This window comes from Micromonas commoda, chromosome 6, assembly GCF_000090985.2.
Source record: "Micromonas commoda chromosome 6, complete sequence".
Lineage (NCBI taxonomy): Eukaryota > Viridiplantae > Chlorophyta > Mamiellophyceae > Mamiellales > Mamiellaceae > Micromonas > Micromonas commoda.
The window spans coordinates 771,399-795,481 of NC_013043.1; the positions used below are offsets into that span (position 1 = coordinate 771,399).

Sequence of the window (24,083 nt, forward strand, 5' to 3'; positions counted from 1 at the left end):
AATCCTTGATTTGCTCGAGCAGCTGCGCGATCACGTCGTCCGCGAACGGGATGTGCACGAGGTCCACCCCTTCCGAACCCCTCTTCGTCCTCGTCAGCTCGTGGTCGACAAACTCCGTCAGGTGGCTCTTCAGCGTCGTCTCGGAAGTCGCGAGGAACTGCTCGCGGCACCGCGTGTAGAACGCGTGGAAGGTCATCCCGCCGGACTCCGGGTTCGCCAGCTGGTGCTCCGCGAGTAAACGAAAGATGTCCCTCGCGTTGCTGGTCAGCGAACGCAACACGTTGACCGCGCCCCTCACGTGCCTCTCCTCACCCTTGCTCGCCAGCATCTGCGGCACGTGCGCGGTCTCGTACTTGTACGGCGCGAAGGTCGTAGCCTCCTGCCAGACAAAGTTGAACCGCGCAGCCTCTCGCTTCGACCACAGCAGCGGCGCGTTGACGTGGTCCACCGACGCCACCAGGTGCACCCTGGGCATAGCCGCGAGCTCCCCGAGCAGCGCCTGAGCCTCGGGAGAACGAAGCTGCTGCCCGTCGATGTTGTGGAGGACGATGTACAGCCGTTTGGGCGGGTGGTGGTGGTGCCTTTCGGATTTAGCGCCGTTCGGCCCGAGCGAGGAGCTTCGTTCCCCAGGGGGGAGATCCTTCGCGCCCGCCAGGGACACGTTCTTATCTTCGCCGACAGCCGCGTCGGACCCGCCGCCTCCTCCGTCGACTCCTGGGTTGTTGGTTCCTCCCCGCTTGGACGCGCGCTCCCCGCGTTGCTTCGCCGCGATCGCCGACTTGGTCCGCTGCGCGAGCAGGTGCGGCGCGCTGGTCGCCTCCGCGATCATCGCGAGTAGGGTCTCCGTGTTTGTGCCGTGGAGGTCCCTGGAGGGGACGCCGGGGTGCACGGCTGCGGCGGCGGCGGCCAGGATCTGCTTCGGCGTGAGACCGGGGAAGTAACCGTTCACCACGATGACCCCGCCGTCCGTCAGCATCTTGCCGGCGAAGTCCTCCATGAGCTCCTTCTTGCTGCCGAAGCCGTAGAGGAGCAAGGAGAACTCGCTCTGCAGCAGCTGCCACCAACGGGCGAAGTTCTTCTCGAGCGCCGTCTTCAGCCGAGCGCGCTCGTTCACGTGTCCCACGGGGAGCCGACCGAGCAGCTCGCGAACCGTGTCCTCGTCCGCGAGGTCCAAGGATGCCAGAGAGGCGTCGGACTTGGAGTTTTTGCCCTTCATGGCGATGTAACCGCGGCCGCCGCGGCCGTTGGCCAGCCGCTGAGCGAGCTGCGCCTCAGCCTCGGACACCACCATCGCGGTATAGTCGACACCCTTCGCGCCCCCTTTTTTACCCTTGGGCTTGCCCGGCCGCCCGCTCGCGCCCGCGACGCCGCCACGAGCGCCTCCCGAGGAGTCGCCCGCGAGCGCCTGCGCGGAAGCCTTCGCCGCCCCCCGGCCGAGCACCTGCTTCCCCTCCGCTGCAGCCTTTTGGTAAAACTCAACCTGCTCCTTGGACATCGGCTTGTGACCGGCGGCTCGCCTGTGGGGCTTGCTCTTGGCCGCCCGGCTGCCGGGGCGGGCTATCATGCCCACGATCTTTGTGGGCGCCACCTCCGCGCCGCGTGCGCCTCTCTGTGTATGTTGGGAAGGGGGAGAAAGGGTCGCGTCAGAGGTGCCTCGATTTGAAAAAGCCGATTGTGTTTGACGCGGAGCGCGAGGAGACGGGGCGGGGAGTCCTCGGACGACGCACCTGCCGTCCCATCCTCGCCGCCACCCTAACGCCCTGAGCCTATCCTCGCCCGTTTCACGCCGAATCCAGGGTCGCCTCAGTCACGTGCCGCGAGGTGTGGGGCGTGTCTCGGTCAGTGGGGTGCTCCAGTGGGCCCAGATCCAAAGCGCAGTTCGAGAGCTGAGTTTCGAGCAGACAGGAGCTCTATCCGATCCGGGTGCCGGTTCAATCTTATCGGCACGTCCGATGGCTGCGTGCATGGCTTCCAAGATGGCCGTCGCCCCTTCTCGGGGCGCGCTTGCCCGCAAGGTCTCCGTCAAGGCCGCGCGTCGCACCGCGATCCGCGTCCGCGCCTTCGCCCCCGCCTACGACGAGGTCTTCGACGGGAACACCGGGCAGATGGAGAAGGTGCTCTCGCAGTCCGTCGAGTCCGTCTCCGCGGGCGGCCTGGAGTGGAGCTACCGCGTCGGCGTCCCCGAGGAGGGCACCGAGGCCAAGCCCACCAAGGTGCTCATGGTCCACGGCGCGGGTCTCAACTCGTTCACCTACAACAAGCTCTCCAGGGAGCTCCAGAAGATGGGCTACACCACCTTCGCCCCAGACATGCCCGGGCACGGCGCCACGTCGAAGCCCACCTCCGGTTTCGACTACTCTGCCGCCTCTTACCAATCCGCGCTCGAGGCGTTCATGACCGCCGCGGGCATCGCCGACGTCGAGGACCCGGTGGACATGGTCGTCTCCGGGTTCATCACCTCCCAGGCGGCGCTCCTCCTCGCCGCCGCCAACCCAGGGCTCTTCCGCAGGGTCATCGTGATGAACACCCCGCTGGGCCCCGGGCACAAGCTCCCCGATCCCCTCGCGGTTTACACCCGCCCGTTCGGCATGGGCAAGGGCGCGCAGGCGGACGTTTACAAGCTGGCGTACTTTGGCAACGAGTTCGCCATCCCCGAGGAGACCATGGCCAAGTACGAGGCTCCTTACGCGGGCGGCGACGGCGAAGCCGCTCGCGCCGCGCTGGAAGCGACCGTGACCAAGAACGATCTCAAGGCGCTCACGAGCGCGGTGAGCAAGGCTTGGTCCGTCCGCGGGCTGCCCAAGGTGCGGATCGTGTGGGGCGTGAACGACAAGTATCTGGGCGACAAGGACATGTACAAGTGGGCGGAGGACGTGCGCGCAACCTTCGATTGCATCCGCAGCGTGGGGCACATGCCGCAGGAGGATTTCCCGCAAGAGGCGGCCAAGTTCGTCGGCGCCTACCTCGAGAGCGAGCTGAAGGTGAGCGCGCTGGGCAGCGTGCGTCTCGGGAAGGTTACCAAGGACGACGATTACCAGAGGTGATCGTCGGGATCTATCTCAATTGAATGCGCAAAAAAGCGAACAGTAGCATCGAGCGCGACAACCTCCTCCCACGTGCCTTGCCGTTTCCTTGAACTCCCACAGTTGAACTGGAGCCTGCACGTCATCGCCAACGAAAATCCGCGAAGAGGCCACTTCCACGCACGCGAGCGCGACGGGTCGAACGTGAGTGTCAACATGGCGGCGGCGGAGCTCAGCGCGGTATATCGCGCCATGCAGAAGAGCGCGGCGAGGTTCTCAAACTACAACGTTCGAGAGTGAGTCCTCGACCCCCGCGCGATCCACCCCGAACCCGGGACTAACCCTAACAATCGGCATCCGCCCGCTCCCGACGTCCCGGGCTCACGTCCGTCCCTCTTTCCCGTCGCTCGCTCGCAGGTACTTCAAGCGCAGGGTTCGGGAGGAGTTCGAGAAGAACGCCAACCTGGTGGGCGAGGAGGCGGCCGCGGCGCTGGCCAAGGCGAAGAAGGACCTCGCCGTGATCGACAGGCAGGTTCAGGTATACTCGCTGTACGGGTCCGAGTTGAGGTCTGTGCTCGAAATAACAAGGAAGCCGTGAAGGAACCCACAGTAGCACGCTTAGTCTCGGTATAACAACACCACGCGGAAGCGGTGGAGAGATCGTCGTCTCGTCGTCTCGTCACGGGAGCCGTCCGATTTGGAGCTCCGAGCAGGCGCCTCGGAAAACAAAACGCAATCCGTCGTCACACGCCGTCACTTCAGCCTCTCCAACACGTAGCTCGTCTTTCTCGCCGACGAGCGCGTGACCCGCCGCCCGGAGTCGTCGTCGCTGATCGCGGCGGGCGTCGCGTCGATCCTCTTCAGCGCCGCCGCCTGCGAGATGGACTTTCGCCTCGTCGTCGTCGCCGAGGGCGTCGACTCGGAGTTTGAGACGCCTGTCGATTTCGACCCCTTTTGCTTCTTCCTCGCCGTCGTCGTCGTCGTCGCCGCCGCCGCCTTGGGAGGTTTCTCCGCCGCCGCCGCCGCGACCGACGCCCGCCTCGACTTGCGCTCCGCCGCCGTCGACGCCCTCGGGGTCCCATCCGGGAAGATCATCGACCCGGACGTCGTCGCGCCGGGCGTCGCGGACTGTTGTTCCGACAGCCGCCGGCTGCTCCTCCTCCTCGCGGCGGTTGGCGGCGGGGGGGGCGCGGCTTGGGGGGCGACGGGCACGGGGGTGGTACCCGCGATGACGCCGCCGCCTTCCTCGTCCTCGTCCACGACCATCGCGTCCGCCGCTTTCTTCGCCGGTGACTTTGCCGGTGATTTCGCCGGTGACTTGGCCGGTGATTTCGCCGGTGACTTGGCCGGCGACTTGGCCGGTGACTTGGCCGGTGACTTGGCCGGTGACTTGGCCGGCGAGACGGGCCTCCGCGGAGAGACTGGGCGCGCGGGTCGCGAGGTCGCGGGCGTCATCGCCGGCTGCCTCGCGGGCGTGGGCCCGAACCCGAGCCCCTGCCCGAACGCGGGCGCGGTCCAGTGCCTCGGCGCCGGGGACAGCCCCGAGGGCGCCGCCGAGCGGGCCGCCGCCGCTCTCCGTTCCGCGGCTTGTTTCTTCTTCGCGCCAAACGGGCTAAACACCGCCGCGGGCTCGGGGACCCTCGACGCGACGGGCTCCCTGGCGCGGGACCCGGCGACCAACGGCCGGACCCTGAACCCCTCGTCTGACCCGTCCGACCCGTCTGACCCGTCCCCCGCGTCGTCCCCGTCGTCAGCGTCGACGTCCATCGCCTCGTCCTCCCCGTCCCCGTCGCCGCGAAGATCCAGCGCCGTCCACGCGTCGCCACCGCCGCCCGTCGCCGCCCTGCCCGGCCGGCCCGTCTCATCGGCCGCGCGAGCCAAGGGCCCGGGGGACGCGTCGATGGCGCCGTCTTCGGACACGCCGGCGTCCAGCCCGGAGTCCAGCCCGGCCTCGCCCAGGGTGTTAGCGGCGGCGGCGGATGCCGCGAGCGGCGCGGCGAAGAAGGGTACGTGGCCGCCTGCGCTCTTCGGCTCGCCTTCGGCTAGCGCTCCCCCCATCGCGCGGAGCACCCCGCCCGCGGACGGCGACTTCTCCGAGGGCAGGATCGCGCCCGCCGGGGTTTTCGCAAAGTCCATCGGCGTCGCGGGCTGCACCACGAGGCCCCTCGCGAGCGCGCGCTTACCCCCGCCAGCCTCGTCTCTCGCCTCCGCGGCGCCGACCAGGTGGAGCCTCTGCATGGACTCCGGCATCGATCGCACCGCCGCCTCGAGCGCCGCCAACGCGTCCGCGGGGAGAGCCCTCGCGCCCCCCGCCAGCGCAGCCGCGCGCGCCGCCGCCTCCGTCGTCCTGCCCCGGGTGAGATAGTAGACCACGCCGAGGTGCTCGGCGGCGCCCGCGGCGGTCCCGGCGTTGGAATCCAGCCACGACATGAGCGCCGGCTCGAGCTCCCCGTCAAAGGGCAGGTCGAGGACCGACTCGAGCGCGCCGCGCGCCGCCGCGTGCGACGCCAGCCTGGCGACGAGCTTATCCGCCACGGCGCGCCTGGACGCGTGCGGCGCGGCGGCGACGGCGTCCCTGGCGCAGACGAACGCCTCGGTGGCGAGGCCGCACTCCAGCCGAACGGCGACGCCGAGCTCCGCTTCCACCGTCGCGTCAGTCACGTAGCCGTCCGCGCCGCCTGTCGACGCGTCACCCGTACCCCCGACGCCGACCGTTCCATTCGAATGCGTCAGGTTCCTGCCCTTGAACCCCGCGGCGACGTCGCTCCGCCGCGCCCTGGCGACGGCGAGCGCATCCGCCGGCTTTCCCCTCGCCGCGAGCGTCGCGACGAACCGGAGTGGCAAACCGGGGTGCGAAGCGCCCGGGAGCAGGGCGCACGCCAGCTCGAGCGACGAGCCGCGCGAGTGGTCGTCGAGCAGCGCCGCGCACCGCGTCTCGACGAAGAGCCGCGGGTGCAGGCGGACGTGCGACGCGAACCTCGCGGGGGCGCCGTCGGGGGGCAAGCCGGCGTCGAGGAGGTAGTAGAGGAAGAGGCTCTGCTTGGCGACGAGGGCGGCGGGCGCGGCGCTCCCGTGCCTGAACACCCTCTCCGCAGCCTCCGTCGCGGACTTGAACGGGTACGGCGGCGCGTGCACGCCCACGCCCGCGAGTAGATCGTCGAGGAAGAGCCCGCCGCCGTCGGCGTCGGGCGGTAGGTCCGCCGCCGCCGCCGCCGCCGCCGCCGCGGCTCGCCGAACGGTAACCTCCGACGCCCACTGCGCGGGGCCCCCGTACCTGTCCTGCGACGCCGCGGCGCCGGCGACGAGTCCCTCGCGCAGCGCCCAGGAGAGCGCCGCGGCGTGCTGCATCCGCCGCGCGGCGTCGTCGTGCGCCACCTGCAGCCTCCGTTGGAACCCGGGGCTTCCATCCGCCGACAGCTGCGCCAGCTGTGTCGACGTCGCCGCATCCGCCGCCTCGGCGCTGTCGCCGCCCGCGGCGGGGTCCGCGCCGAGCGCGACGAGGACGTCGCGGAGCGCCTCGAAGACGGCGCCGGCGCGGTCGACCTCGTCCGCGGCGCCCTGGGTGCGCAACGCCGCCGCCTGGTCCAACGCCTGCTCCGCGGATCGAAGCGAAGACGCGGCCCACTCGGCAACCATCTCGCCGTCCTGGAGGTACGCCTCGACGCCGTCGGGGGAGGAGAAGTCGTCGTGGCCGCACACCTCGTCGACGTAGTGGCACACCAGCTGGGGCATGCCGTTGGCGACCGCCGCGTCGAAGAGCTGGTGGAGCTTGGCGACGTCCGAGGCGCCGTCGCCGGCCGCCGACGCCGCGTGCGCCGTCGCGGAGGCGGAGCTGACGGAGGCGCCGGTGAGGACGCCGGCCTGCGCGCACCGCGAGTGGATCACCCGGAGCTTCTGAACCTTGGAGAGGTCCGCGGGGTCGCACATCGCCAGCTCCGCGAGCGCCTGCTCCCGAGGGGGGAGCGCGTTCCTGAACGCCATCTCGAGGGGCGCTTCTCAGGCGAGTGAGATCCCTAATAACTTTCGGATTCCCGCCTCCGCCTCTGTGCCGGATCCGGGCGCCGGATCGAGAGCCCGCGCGCCTCCCTTTGCGACGCGGACGAGCCGGTCAGACGATCGGGGCGGTACGCTCGTCCGGGTCCGCTCCTCGCAGAGTGCGCCCAAGTGGTGTTCTTCCGTTTGTTTGAAAATCATCGGCAGCTCCGTCGCTTACACGCGCTGCGAGCGCCCACCTTCGTCCTGTCGCCTCTCCGGGACTGGATATCGGATGGTGAGGCGCGCGACACACGACCGCGGCGCCCGTATCCGACCACGGCGACCAACCGCGGCGATGTCGAGCGCATCTCAGCATCTCGCTCCAGCGTTCGCGCGGCTCTCCGGGGCCGCATCGAGGCGCAGCGCCCCTCCGGTGACCCGATGTCACGCGGTTTGCCACGCGGACGACGACGTGTCGGCACCCGAGGGCCGATCGTTGTCGTCCGGGAGGCGGGCGCTGTTCCTCGCCGCCGGCGTCGGCGCGTCCATCCCCATCCCCGCGCGACCCGCGCGCGCATCCGAGGCGTCCAACCTCGCGTCCCTCGCGTCGCAGGAGCCCGACGCCGAGATCGCGCTCGAGGTCTGGGACGAGGTCGTCCGGCTCGCGAGGCGATCGGGAGAGCTCGCCACGCCCACGGGTGGGAACTGGATGTACTCGAGGGCGACGTGCCTGGGCGGGCTTTCGCGGTGGACCGACGCCGAGCGCGCGTACGCCGAGGCCACCGACATCCTCGAGCTCGCGCTCGAATCCTCGGGGCCGGGGAGCCGGGACCGCGCCGGCGCGTTGACCCTCGCGCTGGCGCACGACGGCAGGAGTCTCGCGCTCGGCGCCCTCGCCGACTGGCCCGCCGCGGTGGACGCGAGCAGACGCGCGCTCGCCGCGGGGGGCGCCGCGGGCGTCGCGGAGAACGGCGGCATCGACGTCCCCACCACCGCGCTCCTCGCGGGTTTGCGGGGTGGACCCCCGACGGTGGCGCAGCGGCTCGACTTCAACGCGGCGATGGCTCGGTGGGGCGCCGGCGACGTGGGGTTCGCGGCGAACGCGTTGGCTCGGCTCGATAAGGGCCCGTCGCCGGTCGCCGGTCGCGGGGGCCAGTTCTGGGAGGCCAGGGCGGCGCTCGCGGCGGCGCTGTACGCCAACGGGTCCCTCCCGGCGGCGGAGGCGGAGTGGTCACAGCTGTGCGAACCCGTCGGGCCCAACCCGCCGGCGACGCCGTCTGATCCGTTTCGGAAAGTCGTCAACAAGGCTGCGCAGGGCGCGTTTGACGCGGGGGGGATCCTGATGGACAAGAGGTGCGAGGATTTCAGCACCGGGACGCCGCTGCCGTGCGACGACGCGGGGATACCGGGTTCGGGCGGGAGCGCCAGCCCGTGTCTCATCTTCACCGACGCGGAGACGGAGCGAAGGCTGTGGCCGGCGAGCGCGAGGCGGTCGCTGCTCGAGTTCATCAGGGACGGGCCGGAGGCGTTGCGCAGGTAGTACAGTACGTCTTCTCGTGTAACCCTTAGTGCGCGTGCCGTCGTCGCGTGATTGCTGTCGCTCGAGGTCGCGGTGCCCTCGTTCTCAACTCGACGCGTCGTGCCTTCTCCGCTCGCAACCGCGCCGGCTTTACGCGGCGTCAGGGACGGCGACCGCCTTCTCGTCCAGCTGTTCAGTTGTCGTACCTTCGCCTCGCTTCGTAAATATTCAGTCTGCTCTGACTCCGGTGGCCAGAAGCGCAGAGCGACCCCCGCCGGGCTTGTCGGTTGCACCGCACGCGTGATGGTGGTCATCGAGGATGATAGCGTGAGGATGGACGCCGTGTGCCAGCCCCTGCAGGTGCGCCACCGCCCCGGGCCCTCGCGTCGATTCCGATCGGTCAACCAAGCGACGCCCGGGTGCCCATGTCTCCGCCGAGGCCCCGATCCTGACCTCACGCTCCCCCTCACCGCCGTCTCCCCCTTCCGCAGTACCACCCCGGGGCGACCGTCACTAAGGTCGTGGGCACGAGCAACTTCCCTCCGTCCTTCGCCGCGGTGGGCTACGCTCCATGCTTCAAGGGCTTCGGGTGAGCCTGAGAGATCCCGATCCCCCGAAATCAAATCCCAGATCCACGGCCGAACGAACCACTGACCCGAGCCGCTCCAACCCGATCCCCGAACCAACTCACAGTCCCGTGCCCGGTGGTAAGGCTGAGAATAACCCCGACGTCGCCTTCGTAAAGCGTGCGGAGGTCCAGCCCGACGCGGGCGCCATCCACGGCGCGTTCCAGCACGTCGCCATCTTTAAGAACATCCTCGTCGCCGCCGACGGATGCAAATCGGCCAAGCTCAGGGTGTTCGACGTGCGGGATTGGTCCGAGAAGCAGGTCATACGCGTTGGCGCCGTCAGCGAGGCCACTACGGGCGACTCCTCGGGCGCCGGCGGCCCCGCGCCCGCGGCGGTCACCTCCCTGGTATTCGATGGTACCACAATCGCGTGCGGCACCGCGGAGGGTCACGCGCACACGTGGCGACTGGCCGAGCACGAGGGCAAACGCGGGTACGTTCGCCTGCTGCACCCGCTGCGCGTGGACTCGCAGCCGGTGACGCGGCTATCGCTCGCGTCGGAGGCCAACCTGCTGACGGCGTACTCGCCCACGAAGCGAACGCTGGTGGTTTGGTCTCTGGAAACCGGCAAGCTTCATGCGGCGTATTCGGTGGACGGGGTGGCGAAAGGTACGCCCCTGCGTTTCACCGCGCACGTGGAGTCGGTCATCGCTTGCGTCCACGCGTTCGGGGACGGGGACGACCCGGACGGCGGAAAGGGCGTGCTCGCCGCGCTTCTGGACGTCAAGACCGGCGAGGGCGGCGCCGTCAAGGGCGCGAGGGAGGTCACCGAGGGCGAGGGGGAGCCCCGGTGCCTAACCTTCGACGGCGAGTTGCTCTGCGTCGGAACCTCGGGAGGCGCGGTCATCGCGTGGAACGTGGGCGAGGCGTACGCCCCGTGGAAGGGGTACCACGGCGGCGAGGTTGGATGCGTCGCGAACGTGCCGGGCGACGCGGCGAGGATCGTCTCGGGGGGAGCCGACGGTAGAATAATTCTGTGGGACGGCGAGGGTAAAGCGCAGGCTCGGATGGAGGTTGGATCTCCGGTGACGGCGATTCACGCGCCGTCGCCGAGGCTGGCGCTCGCGGGAACCGAGGACGGCGCGGTCCACGTGGTGGCGCTGTGCGACGGCGAGACGGACGCGGACGAGGCTCTCACCGCCGAGCTTCGCGGCGGGAAGAGAAGGTCCAACGAGCTCGCGCGGTACAGCTTCAAGTTCGACGCGAAGGGCGCCTCCCCGGGGTGTGAGTCTTTCGAGGCGTTCACGCGCACGTTCCGGATCGAGGAGGGCGCGTACACGGCCCCGCCCGCCGAGAAGGAGGATACGAAGAAATCGAGGGCTGACGAGGCCAGGGACAAAAAGGTCGCGGAGGCCATGATGAAGGGGGTTGGCGAGACAGAGGAGGAGCGGAAGAAGCGGGAGGACGAGGAGGAAGCCGCCAAGCACCGCGCGATGGACGGCGCCGGCGTCGCCCGCGACCCTAACATCAAGTCCAGCACCGAGGGTTTACGGCGGTGCTCCAACCCGCGGTGCGTAGAGCGCGAGGATACAATCGCGGGCAAGATGCTGAGGTGTTCGCGGTGCAAGGCGGCGTGTTACTGCTCCTCGCACTGTCAGCGGACGCACTGGCGGGACGGTCACAGGGAGTCCTGCAAGCCCCCGGGCGCAGCCGCGCCCGAACTGACTGAGGAGGCGGCGAAAGACGCGCCGGCACCGCCCTCGCCGGCGCCGCAGCGAAGGCAGCTCGTCATCGAGGACGACTCCGAGGATGAATCCTCCGAGGAGGAGGAGGAGGAGGAGAAGGAGGAGGAGAAGGAGGAGGAGAAGGAGGAGAAGAAGGAGGAGGAGGAGGAGGAGGAGGACAAGGAGGAGGAGAAGGAGGAGGAGGAGGAGGACAAGGTGGAGGAGAATGAGCCCACCGCGCGTGACGAGAAGGAGGCAGAGCCGGAGCTGGAGAAGGATGAATCGCCCTTCGACGAGACCGAAGAGCCGCTCGTCGTTCGCCCGGGCCTACCGCCTTTGGACGAGATCTTCGCCGACCTGGACCTCGACCCGGACGAGTTGGCGCAGCTCAACAACATGAACGACATGAACGACATGGACGAGTCGCTCGATGACTTCGATGACTTCGATGACTTCGACGTCATTCGGGCGGGCGACGAGCGGACTCGAGCGATGGATGATGAGTTGTTTGAGGACCTGGACGACGACGACATCGACGAGGAGGACATGGAGGAGTTCCAGAAGGCGATGGATATGCCCGCGTTACCCCCGTGGATGACCACTCACAGGCCGGGCGCCCAGCAGAGCGTGACTGCGCCGTCGGACACGGGTGGCGTCGAGGAGCCCTCGGCTTCCGCTTCGAAGCCGGGGTCCAATCCATCGCCTGCGGTGGAGAAGGAGGAGGCTCCCGAGGTGGCGGAAGACTCGGATGATGACCCGCTGTACGACCTCGACTGATTCATCGAATTTCATCGAAGCGAAAACTTATCATATCGGCACCCGCCCGGCACACATTCCCAAGCGGGGCCCGACTGGAAACACCGGGGCAAGGCGACGGATGCTTCGAACCCTTCGCGGCGCTTGTAGATCGATGTCAGCCCTCACGTCCGCCCATGGCGGCGTCTACTGGCGCTCGGCCGCCCTCAGGCGCGCCGAGACCTCCCCCGCCACCTTTGCCCTCTCGTGCTCAAACCCTGCTCGAGGACACGTCGTCTCCTCCCACCATGCAGCGGCGAACGAGGACGGCGAGACCTCCTCCGCGGCCCCAGGGAGCGCGCACGGGGGTTTCAGGGTGAAGCGCACCAAGGTCGTGGACGCACCGCGGCGCACAGCGGACCCGAGCGACCTAGCCACGGGCTTCGTCAGCGGCACCCGCAACGAGTTTCACGGCAGAAAGCGTGTGAAAAAGTACGTCCGACACGTGAAGGATGCGCCAGGCGCGCTCTCGCGCTTCCCGTACCTACACGACAGCTTCTGCTTCGACGGCAAGGAGTGCACGACGGAGGGTCTCACGCGCGCCTTCGAACCCCAGGTCTCCGAGGAGCGCATCGCGCGCCTCGACGCCGTCGTCCAGCAGAGATCTTTCGACCTCATGCCGATCCTCGAGGGGGTCTACGACATCGGCAACGTGCTGGCCGTGTGCAGGTCAACCGAGGCGCTCGGCATCGGATCCCTCGGCGTCATCTCCGACGCGGGGCTCGCGTTCAAGCAATCCGGGCGGACCTCGGGCGGCGCGGTCAAGTGGACCAACTTGGAGCAGTGGCGGTCCACCGAGGAAGCCATTCGAGAGGTGAAAGCCCGAGGATACCGCGTTTTAACCACGGTGTTTGAAGGCGGACACCCGCTGGAGCACTACGATTGGACGGTACCCACGGCGGTGATCTTGGGCAACGAGCGCGATGGTGTGAGCGACGAGGCCAAGCGCCTGGCGGACGGCGGCGTGTACATATCCATGAACGGGTTCACCGAGAGTCTGAACGTGTCGGTGGCGAGCTCGATGATCATGCACCACGCCGTGCAGGACCGGACGAGGCGACTGGGCTCGCACGGGAACCTCAGCGAACGGGAGAAGGAGACCCTGCGGGCGGTGTACCTGGCGAGGCTCGTGCCGCGGTATCAGAAGCACGGGTACCTTAGACAGCTTCTCGAGCGCGCGGAGCGGGACAGCGAAACCGCGGCTCTCGAGGAGGAGGAGGAGGACGACGAGGAGGAGAGGTGCGAGGAGACTGACGACGAAGTGTTCCTGCTGAACGCTCTGGAGGTCGCCAAGATTGTAAAGCGGCCGAGGAAGAAAAAGTTCGGAAGGCCGGTGAAGGACGACCACGCGAGGATCATGACCGAGGTCGAGACGGTCAGGGCGGATGCATGAATTGAAACTAGCCTTGAATTGAAACTACCTTCGTACCTTCGAAGGTAAAACAGAAAAGCACGTCACCGTCTACTCCGTCGCGTGGTTCTGCCGCCCCTGGCTGGTTCCTCCGGCGGCGCCTCCTTCTTCTCCTCCTCAACCGTGACCTCCTCCTTGGGAGGTTTCGTGTCTGCCACCGGTGTGGCGGCAGCCTCCGCCTCGGGTGGTGGTTTTTCGTCCGTCTCCATCGGCTCCGCTTCCGGCTCCGGCTCCTCCTTGGCCTCCTCCTTGGCCTCCTCCTTGGCCTCCTCCTTGGCGCTGATGGGAAGGCCCAAGGTCAGAGCCTCCGCAACTGCGTCGATGTCCTCCTCCGATCGCTCGACAATCGCCTCCGCGTCCGCTTTCTCGTCTCCCTGTTCCTCGGAGGATGATTCTCGCTGTTTCTTGACGGGCAGCGGCCTGAAGGGCTTGTACTTGCTCCCGTTGGACTTGCAGCACGGCGGGCACGTGAAGTGAATGTCGGGATCCTCGGGTTCCTCCTCCGTGGGCGGCGCCATCCCGCAGCAGTCGTAGTGGAACCAACCCTCGCACTTATCGCACGAGATCATCGGTCGCAACGCGTCGTAAGGCGTCTTGCAAAGGCAGTACACCTCGCAGCGCTCGCCCAGTTCCTCGAGCTCGTCCTTGAGGTTGATCGGCAGCGCGCGACCTTCGTCCATCAGCTTGACAACCTCCTCAACCGGGACGTTCTTGCTCCCGTCCACCGCATCCGCCGCGCGATCCAGCCATGCCTGGCCCTTAGCCTCCGTCTCCTGCACCCGGTCGCCGAGCGGGTCGGGGCCCGGCACCTCGGCCGTTTTCCCCGGGATGATCACCCCAGCCGCGACGCCCGTCTCGCGGAGCTCGGTGAGAACCGCGAGCGTCGGGAACTTTGAAACGTCGTCGGCGTCGGCGGCGTCGGCGGCGGAGCCAACCTTCTCGGCGAGTGCCGCGTTGGCGCGCTCGCGCCACGCGGCGCCGCACACCTCGCGGAGCAGGCTCGGAAGCTCGGGTTCCAGCGGGTTCGGGTCGATCTCCATCGCGAGCGCCCCCTTGAGACCCGCGAAGATCTGCCGAAGCGGGTTACCCGGCCCGGTGACGGCGGCCAGCCTCTCCGCGGCGGCTTGAGCGATTTTCGCGAGCTCCATGGCCACAGTCTCGAGCTCCTTCTCCTCCTCGCTGGGCTGCTCCGGGGGTTTCTTGCGGCGGGGCTTGGGCGCTTGGGGCGGGTCCGGTGCGGGCGGGGTCGGGGACTTGGACTTGGGAACGTCCTCGTTCGTGGCGAGGAGAGCGGCCTCCTCAGCCTTCACCTCGGGTTCCTCCTCCTTCTTCGGCTCCTCTTCAGCCTCGACCTTCGCATCTTCGGGCGCAGCCTCCGCAATCTCGGCATCCGCCTCGGGTTTCTCCTCCTCGATGGCGGTGTCCGCCTTGGTGGCGGTGTCTGCCTCCTCCTTGGGCGCAGCCTCGGCGGGCGGCTCGTCCCCGGCTTGGGAGTCGTCCTCCTCGTCCTGCTCCACGGCAGCCGCCGCCGCCGCCGCGGCTACCCTCTGCTGCTCCATGAGTCCGCTGCCCAGCGCGTCGAGCTGCATGTCGTGCTGCTTGCTCAGGGTCAGGAAGTGCTGCTGCATCATCATGACCTGGATCATGACCTGGTACTGCTGCGTCGCCGCCTCCTGCGAGCCCGGCGCCGCTCGCGGCGCCGCGGCAATTTGCTGCTGGATGGACTGCTGGCACGTGGCGAGTTGGTGGACAAAGGTTCCAATCTCCTGTAGCTGCGCCACGAGCATGGCCTCGAAGGGAGCCGCGGACTCCGCCGCCTTGGCGACGGTGGCCTCGTCCGCGTTACCCCCAGCGAGCCCCGCGGCGGCGGCGGCGGTCACCGCGCCCTTGAGCTGCATCAGCTGCTGCTGCTTGATGGCCGCGGCTTGGCCGACTTGCTGCCCGAGCGCCTCGAGCTGCTGGTCCGGCGGCAGGTGCGCCATGCGCTGCGCCGCCTCCATCGCGGCGTTGTGCGTCCCGCCGCCCCCGGCGCCGAGCAGCGCGGCCGCCATCGCGGTCGCGCCGGCCAGCACCTGCGCGTGTTGCACAGCCGCGGCGCGTTCGGCGACGGCGCGGGTCCTCGCCTCTCTCGCGCCCCGCAGTTCCATGTACGCATCCGCGGCTTTGTTGGCCTTGTCGGCTGTCTCCCGCGCCTCCTTCTCGAGGGGAGCGAGCGTGGACCTGCGCTCGAGCGCGTCCGCCACCGCCGCGCGCCACGCCGCGTGTTCGGCGAACACTTCAGCGAGAAGATCCTCCTCTGGAAGCTTACCGGCAAAGTCCATAGCCTCCAAGAGCATCTCCCCCAGGTTGACCAGCGCGGGTCGGCGAGTGCGGTGGATGTGCTTGTACACCTCCTTGGGGTTGTTGAGCTTGAGCACGTCCCCGGCGGCAGCCTGGCACGCGAGGCAGGTGTACTTCTGCGCGTTCCTCGCGAACGTGGCGGTGACCCCCGCGCACCGCAGGTGGTACCAGTCACCGCACACGTCGCACCCGAGCATCTCGCGGCCGCCGGGTTGCCGGCAGAGACAAAACTGGCCCTCCTCGCTCTCCGGGGGCTCGCCGGTGCCCTCAAGATCCGCGGTCGCCGCCCTGATGGACTGCACGACGAGCTTCAGCGCGGTGATTGAGTCGTCCACCGCGATGGCGTGGACGCCGGCGCTGCTGCGGGGACGTATCAGGAGCTTACGCAGCCGCTCGGACCACGCCGTCATCGCCGCCGCCGCCGCGGCGAGCTCGACGCCCTCCTCGGATTTGAGCGGAAGGCCCTCGCCCGTCGACTGCATCTCGAGGACGTCGGCCATGGCGGGCCTGTCGTCGACCTTGTCCTTCGCCGCGGCGAGTCGCTGGTTGACGGCGGCGGCGACCCTAGTGGCGGCGGCGGCCATCCGCGCCACCTCCCTGGCCTCGGCCGCGGCTTCCTCGTCCTTGACCGCGCCGGCGGCAGCGGGCGACTCTTTACGAGTAACGTGCTTGCTCCCTTTCTTCCCCTTCTTCTTGCTCTTCCTCAGCCGCTCAGCCTCCGCCGCAGCCTCCGCAGCCTTCGCCGCGGCCGTCGCGGACTCTTCGTCGGCCGCAGCCTGGTCGGCGGCTTGCGTCGCGGCGGCGGCGGCTGCTTCCTCGGCGAGTTGCTCCGCGGAGGGCTTCGGCTTTGGCGGCCCCAAAAGTTTCCTCGCCGCCTCCACCCACCGCCGGTGCTCGTCCAGGATGGTCTCCAGCTCCGTGACGCGCGGCACAATCGCGGGCAGCTTCTTGCCCTGCTCCACGAGCTCCTGGATAACCTCGGGAGTCGGCCTCTTCTCGGCGTTCGCCGCGGCTTGAAGGACGCTGGCGGGCTTTTGCTTCGTCGCCACGCGGTCGTTAAGGCCCATCGCGGAGTCAACCTTCTCGCTCCACTCGTCGATCTTCTCGAGCCTGCGCGCGAGCTCGTCCCGCAGCTCCTCTTCCATGTCATCGGTGTTGATGTCTTTGGCTCGCTCGCGCAGGTCCTCGAGGATCTCCAGCTGGGGTAAGGGCTCCGAACCGCCCGGCTTCTTGCTCGCGGGGCTCGAATCCGCGGATTTGCTCAGACTCTTTTTCTTATCTTTCGCATCCGCGGCGGCGGCTGGCATCGAGAGCGCGTCACGTACCTCGCGCTCCCACTCGAGCGCCGCGAGGCACGCGCGCACGTCAGCCGCGGCGGGAAGCTCGAGTCCGAAGCGCTCGTGGTCCAGCATGAGCTCCGTGAACGTCTGCTCCGCGCCCTCCTCCTTCCACCTCTCCACGGCTTTCTCGGCGCGATCGCCCCACTCCTTCGCCTCCGCGACCCTCTCTGTCAGAGCCTGGAGCTCCTTGACCTGCACGAAGAACTTATTCGCGTCTCGCACGAGTCGCTCGGCGTGCGCCAAGGTCGGGGGCGGCGCGGCGGCGCCCCGGCGCGTGAGCTGCTTCCCCTTGAGGCACTGCTGAGCTTTTTCAACCCACGATCGGGCAGAGTTGGAGGCGTCGTAGAGTACGTCAAAGAGAGCCAACGCGCACGGGATGGCCTGCGCCTCCTTCACCAGCTTCTCGACATCCTCGAGGGGCTTGAGGTTGCCAACCTCGGCGTCGGCGTGCATCGCCGCGGCGCGTTTCTCCCACGCCTCGCCGTTGGCCACGTTCTGCCGCAGGCGGTCCAGCAACGCGCGCTCCTGGTCGGTGACGTGGTCCTCGTCGACGGGGGGCGGCACAGCTGGCGGCGCGGCGGCATCCGACTCGGCATCCGTCGTGGGAGCCTTCTTCCCGCCGCCGCCGCCCTTCTTTCCTTTCTTACCGCCCTTCGCCGTCGGTGCCGGGGGCTCGGGTGCCTTATCCGGGGTCTTGACGCCCTCGATGATGGCGGCGCCCGCCGCGACGACGGCTCGGATCTCATCCAGGGAAATCGGGTCGGGCTTGCCGGCGGCGACGAGCTTGGCGGGGTCCGCCCACTCTCTGACGCGTATGCGCTCCCTCAGCGCCGCGAGGTCCGTGACCGGGCACACGGCCATGGACTCGCCCTCCTCGAGGAGCGATCGGAGCCGCTCGAGCTTCGCGTTCTGCTCGTCAGCCTTGATGGTCACCTCCACCCACTGCTTCGCGCGCTCGCAAGCCGCCTCGAGGAGCTCAACCCGCGGGCACTGGCACGGGAGGTCCAAACCCTCCTCCAAGAGAGCCTCCGCGTCGTCAATCTCCGCGGCGGGGACGCGCTCCATCAGCGTCTGCGCCTTGGTCGACCACGCCTGGGTCTCCTCCACCGCAGAGTCCACAGAGTCCAGGTCGTTGGGCTGAACGGGCAGGTTGACCGCGCCGGCTTTGAGCTCGGCGAGTTGGTCAAGCGTGGGCAGCTCCGATCTCGCGGGTCGGTGCCGCCGGCCGGGTAAAGCGCGCCTCACGCGCTCGCTCCATGCGTGCGCGGCGGCGACCGCCTCCTTGAGCCTCCTCGCGGATGTGACCTCAATCGGGCCCCGCGCCACCTCCGCGGCGAGCGAGATGCACTTCTTGGGATTCGGGTTGGGCGTCTCCGCGAGGGTGGCCACCACTCGCGACTCGAGGTCCTCCCCGGCGGCGAGAACCCTGCGGAACATCTCCTCCTCCTCCGCGGGCAACGGGAACGGCGCGGCGTCGAGAAGCTGCCGGAGCCTGTTGAGGGACATGCGCCTCGGCGGGGCCACGCCGCCGGTCTTGCCGTCCTTGTTCGGCTTGGGGTTGGCATCCTTGGCGTCGACGTCCATCGCATCCTGGACGCCATCCTCCGCCTTGACCTCCGCCTTGACCTCCGCGGGTTCCTTCTTCGTCGTCGCCTCGGGCGTGGGGGTCTCCTCCTTGCCGTACTTACCCCCACGGCGGCGTCGGAGGGGCGCGCCGGCGGCGGCGGCGACGACGATATCCGCGTCGTCGAGCTCGGGCTCCTCCCATCCGGTTCGGCCATCCACGGTCTCGTCCTCGCCGAGGTTGATGCGGCGCTTGAGAATGGCGAGCTCCTTCTGGAACGCGATGGCGATGGAGACATTCGCGGCCATCTTGCGCACGTCGTCCATGTCCGTGCCCGCCCACGTGAACTCCTCAGCCGCGATCATGATAGCCTCGAGGTCAGTCGTCGGCGTCGGCGGGGACTTTTGCTCCAAAGCCTCCTTGGCCCGCTTCACCCACGCGGCGGCGCGCTTCTGCCTCAACTTGGCCGCCCCGTAAGCCTTCTCCTTCTCGCTCACCTTGGCGCGTTTGCCGCACGCGCGCTCCGTGCTGGAGCACAGCCGCTCGAGCTGCGCGATGCTCTTGCGGTAGAACATCACGCGGTGCGAGTTTGGACACTCGCATAGCTCGGCGGAGTGGCGAAGGCACGCCGCCCTGTCGGGATTGCACGAGCACGCCACCCCGGAGAGGTGAAGGATGAACCGGCAGATGGTGCACTCGCGATCGTACGCGCCGTTCGCGTTGCTCGTGGGTAGCAAACTCTCCGCGTCGTCCAGGGGGTCCAGCGCGGCGTCCATCGCCGCGCGGGTCGCCGTAGCCGCGGCGTCCGCCTCGGGCGACGCACCGTCCGACTCGGATTTGATCCCCGCAGACGCCCTCGCATCCTGCGCGTTCTTAGCCGTCATGGCGGCTGCGGCGAGCTTCCTCGGCGTGTACCGTCTGGTGCGCACGACGCCGTCGGTGAGAAGTTGCTCGCGTGCGCCGCGTTCCTCGTTGGTCAGCCGTCTCAGGTCTCCGATGAGCCACCTGGCGGTTTCCTCCGAGGGCGAATCCGCCGCGGCGACGCAGAGCAGCTCGTCGTGGCAGAGCACCGAGGGTTTGCGGTAGAGCCTGTACCGCTCCACGCCGTCGTACCCGAACCTGAGCCAGTCCGGCGGGGCGAAGTTGACCGCCTCGGCGACGTTGAAACCGGTGTTGAATCCGCCGTGGTACGACTTGGGGAAGGTGACCACGAATTCACCCGCGTGTTGATCCGTCCGGTACACGGGGACGCCCTCGCTGACCAGGAGAGAGGGCGAGAGCATGGTGACGAGCTGGAGGAGCAGATCGGGCTGAGCCGCGAACAGGTCGGGCATCGCCTGCTTGAAGCACTCCTCGAACGCGTCCGCGGCGGCGCCGGGAACCCCGTACCAGGTCTTGGCCGCGCCCACGTGGTTGTAGTTGACGCTGTACAGCATGTGGTCCTCAAAGTGCCAGCAAAAGGACGAAAACGTGCTGCCGACGTAGAGCCACGGGACGATCACGCCCGGGATGTGGTCGTTGACCTGACGGAGCAAGCTCGGGTGCTCGCCCTCCGCGCTGGGCAGGTTGTTGAGGTTCCACGGGTGCTCCGCGGCGGCGTTGTGTTCATCCGGTCGCTTTCCGGGCCCGTGGTCGGCGTCCCAGGTTCGTGGGAACGCGCTGCCGTGGACGCTGGTGTCGAGGTCCGCGCCGTAGTACACGTCCACGGACTTGCCGCTGCCCTCCTCGACCATCTTCCAGAAGGCTTCCTCGATGTCCGGGATGGAGACCGGCTCGTCTTGGCCGAAGAATTGCGCGTCGAAACGAGCGCACTCCTCCTTGAACTGCTCGATGGTGAACGTCTTGCCCGAGTTGAACCCGATGTCCTCGGCGTCGTTCGCGGCGGCGATGCAGTCGGGACAGAACCAGTCGCCCTGGGGGAGCTCATCCAACGGCGGTGACAGGCAGTACATGTGGTACCTGCGCGGCGGGGGCGAGGCGGTGTTAGCAAAAAAGAGAATTGGGAAAAAACAGTCTCGTGGTGGCGGGGAGGATCTCCTCGCTGACGGGGACGCGAGATTCGGGTCGTTGCGATCGGGGCGTTGATCGACGCGCGCGGGACTCACCCTCGGTCGCATCCGTCGCAGAGGATCATGGACTCCTCGTGGGAGGTTCCCCCGCAATTTACGCAGCCCGCGGGCTGCTCCTCGAGCTGCTGCGCCACCTCCTCGAGGCCCTGTTGAGTTGGATGGGTGAGCCGGTCGGGTGTCAAGAAAAGGGTCAGCGAGAGTCTCTCGCGCCTGCTTGGCGGGGAGCCGCGATGGAAATGCGGGGGTGGCGAGGCGGGCGGTGGGGGAAAGGAGGGGACGCACCATCTCGAGCTTGGCCCTCGGTGGCGGCGCGGCGGCGTTGCCGAGCTCGAACAGCGCCTCGATCAGATCCTCCTCGACGCCGATGGAGTCCCGCCTGGCGCGGTCCTTGAGCTCCTTGGACTTCTCCTCCCTGGCGAGCCTCTCTTGCTCTTTTTTGGTCTGAGCCGCCTCCTTCGCCTTGCCCGCGGGCGAGAGGTTCTCCTGTCGCGCCTTGTGCTGTTCGAAGTCCAGGAGCCACTTCTGGTACAGCGCCCGCAGCGCCATCGCCGCGGAGGTGACCGTGGCGGGCGTGTCCATCACCCTGGCCATGTCGCGCCAGCCCTTGGCGCGGCACACCGCGTCGAATCCGCCCCGCTGCGTGACGTTGTCGTAGAGCGCCTGCAGGTCCAGCTTCTTGCCGCCGTAGACGGGCCAGCGCGTGACGCTCTGCCCGCGGCTCTGCATGAAGTCGGCGTACTCAGTCCTGAAGCTCCTATTCTTCCCTTTCTTCAGCCGAAGCTGCAGCTCGTTCACCGTCTGGACGCGCGTCTTGAAGGCGAAGGAAGCGGCGTCCTGATTGAACGGGACCTTGAACGAACTCGGAGGGACGATCCGGCAGATGCCGAACTCCTCCGCCTCGGCGCGGATGGAGGCGATGTACCGCAGAGGATCGGCGAACTCATCTTCCGTGGGATGGTACACCGGCGCCTCCTTCAGCGCGCTCAGGCGATACTTCTTGCCCATGGCGCGAGGGGGCGAAACACGCGCGGGCTCCTCCGATGCTTTTTCCGGGTGGACCCGGCGGATATTCTGCCTTCGCGCCGGTCCTTTGCGTCACTCGCGCCTGCGCGCGAAGGCCGCGTTCGAACCTCTCGCGGGTCTGCGCGGCTCGAGCTCGGCTACGACCGGGCTCGCCGCGATGACCGAGCGATCGAACCGACCCGCGCGCCGTCGCGCCTGTCGCCAATGCCAGACGAGCGATGCACGGCTGGACTTTGCACGCGTGTACAGGTTCGGGCTCACGTCGGCAAAAAAACACGACAAAGCACACAGGCAAACAGTCTGATTTCGACCCAAAGATGCCGGCAAAACCAGAAACGGCGGTCTATTTCTCTCCCGAACAACGCCGAAGCCTCTCGGACGGTTCAAACCGCACCTGCACCTGGCGGAGATCTCTGATGGCGGACCTGGGCCTGGAGCTCTCCAGCCCGCCCACGGATGGCGTCACGTCCCTGCGCTTCGGCGATGATTCGGGCCTCCTCCTCGCCACCAGCTGGGACGCGGGCGTGCGGCTGTACGACGCCGATCCAGTCTCGGGCAGCTCAACCCTCAGGCAGCACTTCACCACGCCCGGGCCCGTGTTCGACGCGTGCTTCGCCGCGGGTGGGGACACCGCGATCGTCAGCGGGGGGCTCGGCAAGAGCGTGGTGAGGCACGACCTCACGTCGGGCGCCGACGACGTCGTGGGAACGCACGGCGCGGCGGTGAAGTGCGTGGAGTGGGATCACGAGACGGGCCTGATCTTGTCCGGGGGTTGGGACGGGAGGCTCAAGTGCTGGGATGCTCGCCTCCCCGAGGAACGGCGATGCATCGCGGACGTCGAGCTCCCGGGTAAGGTCTACTCCATGTCCCTGACGGGCTCGGGGAGCCCCACGAGGAGGCTCGTGGTCGCCATGGCCGGCAGGGCGGTGCACGTGTACACGCCGATGGGCCTGACCATGTCCGGAGCGCCCGAGCAGGCGAGGGAGTCCCCGATGGGTCACCAGTCCCGGTGCGTGCGGTGGCTCCCGGACGGCACCGGCTTCGCGCTCGCGTCCGTGGAGGGCAGGGTGGCGTGGGAGTACCTCGACCTAACGCCGGCTGCGCAGGAGAAGAAGTACGCGTTTAAGTGCCACCGGGTGCGAGACGCCGGGGTCGAGACGATCCATCCGGTGCACGCGGTGGCGTTTCACCCGTGGGGAACGTTCGCGACGGGCGGAGGCGACGGTGTCGTCAACGTGTGGGACGGCGCGCACAAGAAGAGGCTGTATCAGTACCCCAAATACGCCACGTCAATCGCCGCGCTCGCTTTCAACGCCGACGGGGACAAGTTGGCGGTGGCGGCGAGTTACGTGGGCGAGAGCGGGGACGCGCCCGCGCCGAGGGACGCGGTGTACGTGAGGAAGGTGGAGCCAGGGGAGGTGACGCCCAAGAGCGGGGTGCCGAAGTAGTCGATGAGTCGCTAGCCGCGCCGTGGTTCTCCGTGTCGACGATGCGTGTGTTGGATCTAAATTTTACTTCAAAAAACCCAACTGCCGATAGGAACCGATGATCCGTGGCACTCCTTGCACCGAGAGCGCTGACGACCGTGCTCGCAGATTGCTGACCCACCACAGTCCTTGCACACAGAGCGCCGACGGCCGTGCTTGCAGATTGCTGACCCACCACAGTCCTTGCACTGAGAGCGATGACGACCGTGCTCACAGATTTGAGACCCACCGCACTCCTTGCACTGAGAGCGCCGACGGCCGTGCTCGCAGACTGATGCACCACCGCACTCCTTGCAATGAGAGCGCTGACGACCGTGCTCGCAGATTGCTGATCCGCCGCACTGCTTGCACTGAGCGCGCTGACGACCGTGCTCGCAGATTGATGCACCACCGCACTCCTTGCAGTATCTGCGCTGACGACCATGCTCGCAGACTGATGCACCACCGCACTCCTTGCACCGAGAGCGCACACGACCGTGCTCGCAGATTGATGCACCACCGCACTCCTTGCACTGAGCGCGCTGACGACCGTGCTCGCAGATTTCAGACCCACCGCACTCCTTGCACACAGAGCGCCGACGGCCGTGCTCGCAGATTTGAGACCCACCGCACTCCTTGCACTGAGAGCGATGACGACCGTGCTCGCAGATTTGAGACCCGCCGCACTCCTTGCACTGAGAGCGCCTGCGGCCGTGCTCGCAGATTGATGCACCACCGCACTCCTTGCAATGAGAGCGCTGACGACCGTGCTCGCAGATTGCTGATCCGCCGCACTCCTTGCACTGAGCGCGCTGACGACCGTGCTCGCAGATTGCTGATCCGCCGCACTCCTTGCACCGAGAGCGCCGACGACCGTGCTCGCAGAAACCAGACTTTGGAGTTGGCTTATCGCTCCAGTCTCGCTGTCTCTTCACGCCCCGCTGCGCGGGCGCTGAACCCAACCCTACGTTCACAGGTCGCGCATCCATCATCCTGCGGATCCTGGGCTCAACCCCCTTCTTCTCCGCCGCCACCCTTGCTCAGGTACTCGAGCACTCTGAACGAACGCCCCTGCAAGATCTCACGTTTCTGCTCCCTCTTCCACTGATTGATGTCCTCCCACTGCTCCGCGGTGACGGGCACCGAGTTGGCTCTTATCTTGCGGTGGACGTCCCACGAGGACACCGCGACGATGGCCCCCGCGGCGAGGAACTGCAGCAGCTTCGACGGGGCCCCACCGCTCATGCGGCAGCCCCGCGCTGAAT

At 68.0% G+C, this 24,083-nt stretch overlaps 9 protein-coding genes across 9 annotated transcripts; 5 read left to right on the forward strand and 4 right to left on the reverse strand.

The window, feature by feature from the left end:
- Window positions 1-7: 7 nt before the first annotated feature.
- MICPUN_69490 (predicted protein) lies at window positions 8-1,183 on the reverse strand (the record flags this gene model as incomplete). Its single annotated transcript, XM_002503218.1, has 2 exons — window positions 8-581; window positions 780-1,183. Coding segments are annotated over 2 exons (978 nt in total), but the record flags the coding sequence as incomplete, so codon positions are not given.
- A 763-nt stretch (window positions 1,184-1,946) lies between these two features.
- Window positions 1,947-3,095, forward strand: MICPUN_108462 (predicted protein). Its single transcript, XM_002502856.1, has one exon. The coding sequence runs from the start codon at window positions 1,953-1,955 to the stop codon at window positions 3,042-3,044; it is 1,092 nt and encodes a 363-aa protein (XP_002502902.1). The 5' UTR covers window positions 1,947-1,952; the 3' UTR covers window positions 3,045-3,095.
- A 144-nt stretch (window positions 3,096-3,239) lies between these two features.
- MICPUN_59393 (predicted protein) lies at window positions 3,240-3,621 on the forward strand (the record flags this gene model as incomplete). The annotated part of the gene is made up of 2 exons (XM_002502857.1): window positions 3,240-3,319; window positions 3,441-3,621. 2 exons carry the CDS (start codon window positions 3,240-3,242, stop codon window positions 3,619-3,621), a joined length of 261 nt encoding a protein of 86 aa, XP_002502903.1.
- Window positions 3,622-4,635: 1,014 nt separating this feature from the next.
- MICPUN_101053 (predicted protein) lies at window positions 4,636-8,507 on the reverse strand (the record flags this gene model as incomplete). Its single annotated transcript, XM_002503219.1, has 3 exons — window positions 4,636-4,680; window positions 4,713-7,018; window positions 7,481-8,507. 3 exons carry the CDS (start codon window positions 8,505-8,507, stop codon window positions 4,636-4,638), a joined length of 3,378 nt encoding a protein of 1,125 aa, XP_002503265.1.
- A 313-nt stretch (window positions 8,508-8,820) lies between these two features.
- On the forward strand, window positions 8,821-11,617 carry MICPUN_59396 (predicted protein; the record flags this gene model as incomplete). Its single annotated transcript, XM_002502858.1, has 3 exons — window positions 8,821-8,877; window positions 9,009-9,106; window positions 9,211-11,617. 3 exons carry the CDS (start codon window positions 8,821-8,823, stop codon window positions 11,585-11,587), a joined length of 2,532 nt encoding a protein of 843 aa, XP_002502904.1. The 3' UTR covers window positions 11,588-11,617.
- Window positions 11,618-12,080: 463 nt separating this feature from the next.
- Window positions 12,081-12,782, forward strand: MICPUN_76111 (predicted protein; the record flags this gene model as incomplete). The annotated part of the gene is made up of 1 exon (XM_002502859.1): window positions 12,081-12,782. A coding segment is annotated over one exon (702 nt), but the record flags the coding sequence as incomplete, so codon positions are not given.
- A 210-nt stretch (window positions 12,783-12,992) lies between these two features.
- Window positions 12,993-21,334, reverse strand: MICPUN_105736 (JmjN/JmjC protein; the record flags this gene model as incomplete). The annotated part of the gene is made up of 3 exons (XM_002503220.1): window positions 12,993-20,219; window positions 20,366-20,475; window positions 20,612-21,334. 3 exons carry the CDS (start codon window positions 21,332-21,334, stop codon window positions 13,061-13,063), a joined length of 7,992 nt encoding a protein of 2,663 aa, XP_002503266.1. The 3' UTR covers window positions 12,993-13,060.
- A 434-nt stretch (window positions 21,335-21,768) lies between these two features.
- On the forward strand, window positions 21,769-22,800 carry MICPUN_82557 (predicted protein; the record flags this gene model as incomplete). The annotated part of the gene is made up of 1 exon (XM_002502860.1): window positions 21,769-22,800. One exon carries the CDS (start codon window positions 21,769-21,771, stop codon window positions 22,798-22,800), a length of 1,032 nt encoding a protein of 343 aa, XP_002502906.1.
- A 68-nt stretch (window positions 22,801-22,868) lies between these two features.
- On the reverse strand, window positions 22,869-23,810 carry HPF_5 (cysteine-rich protein with zinc finger; the record flags this gene model as incomplete). Its single annotated transcript, XM_002503221.1, has 1 exon — window positions 22,869-23,810. One exon carries the CDS (start codon window positions 23,808-23,810, stop codon window positions 22,869-22,871), a length of 942 nt encoding a protein of 313 aa, XP_002503267.1.
- Window positions 23,811-24,083: the final 273 nt, after the last annotated feature.

Bases quoted from the DNA above. Each gene is read 5' to 3' on its own strand.
- MICPUN_108462 (XM_002502856.1), top strand. From the start codon at position 1,953: ATGGCTGCGTGCATGGCTTCCAAGATGGCCGTCGCCCCTTCTCGGGGC.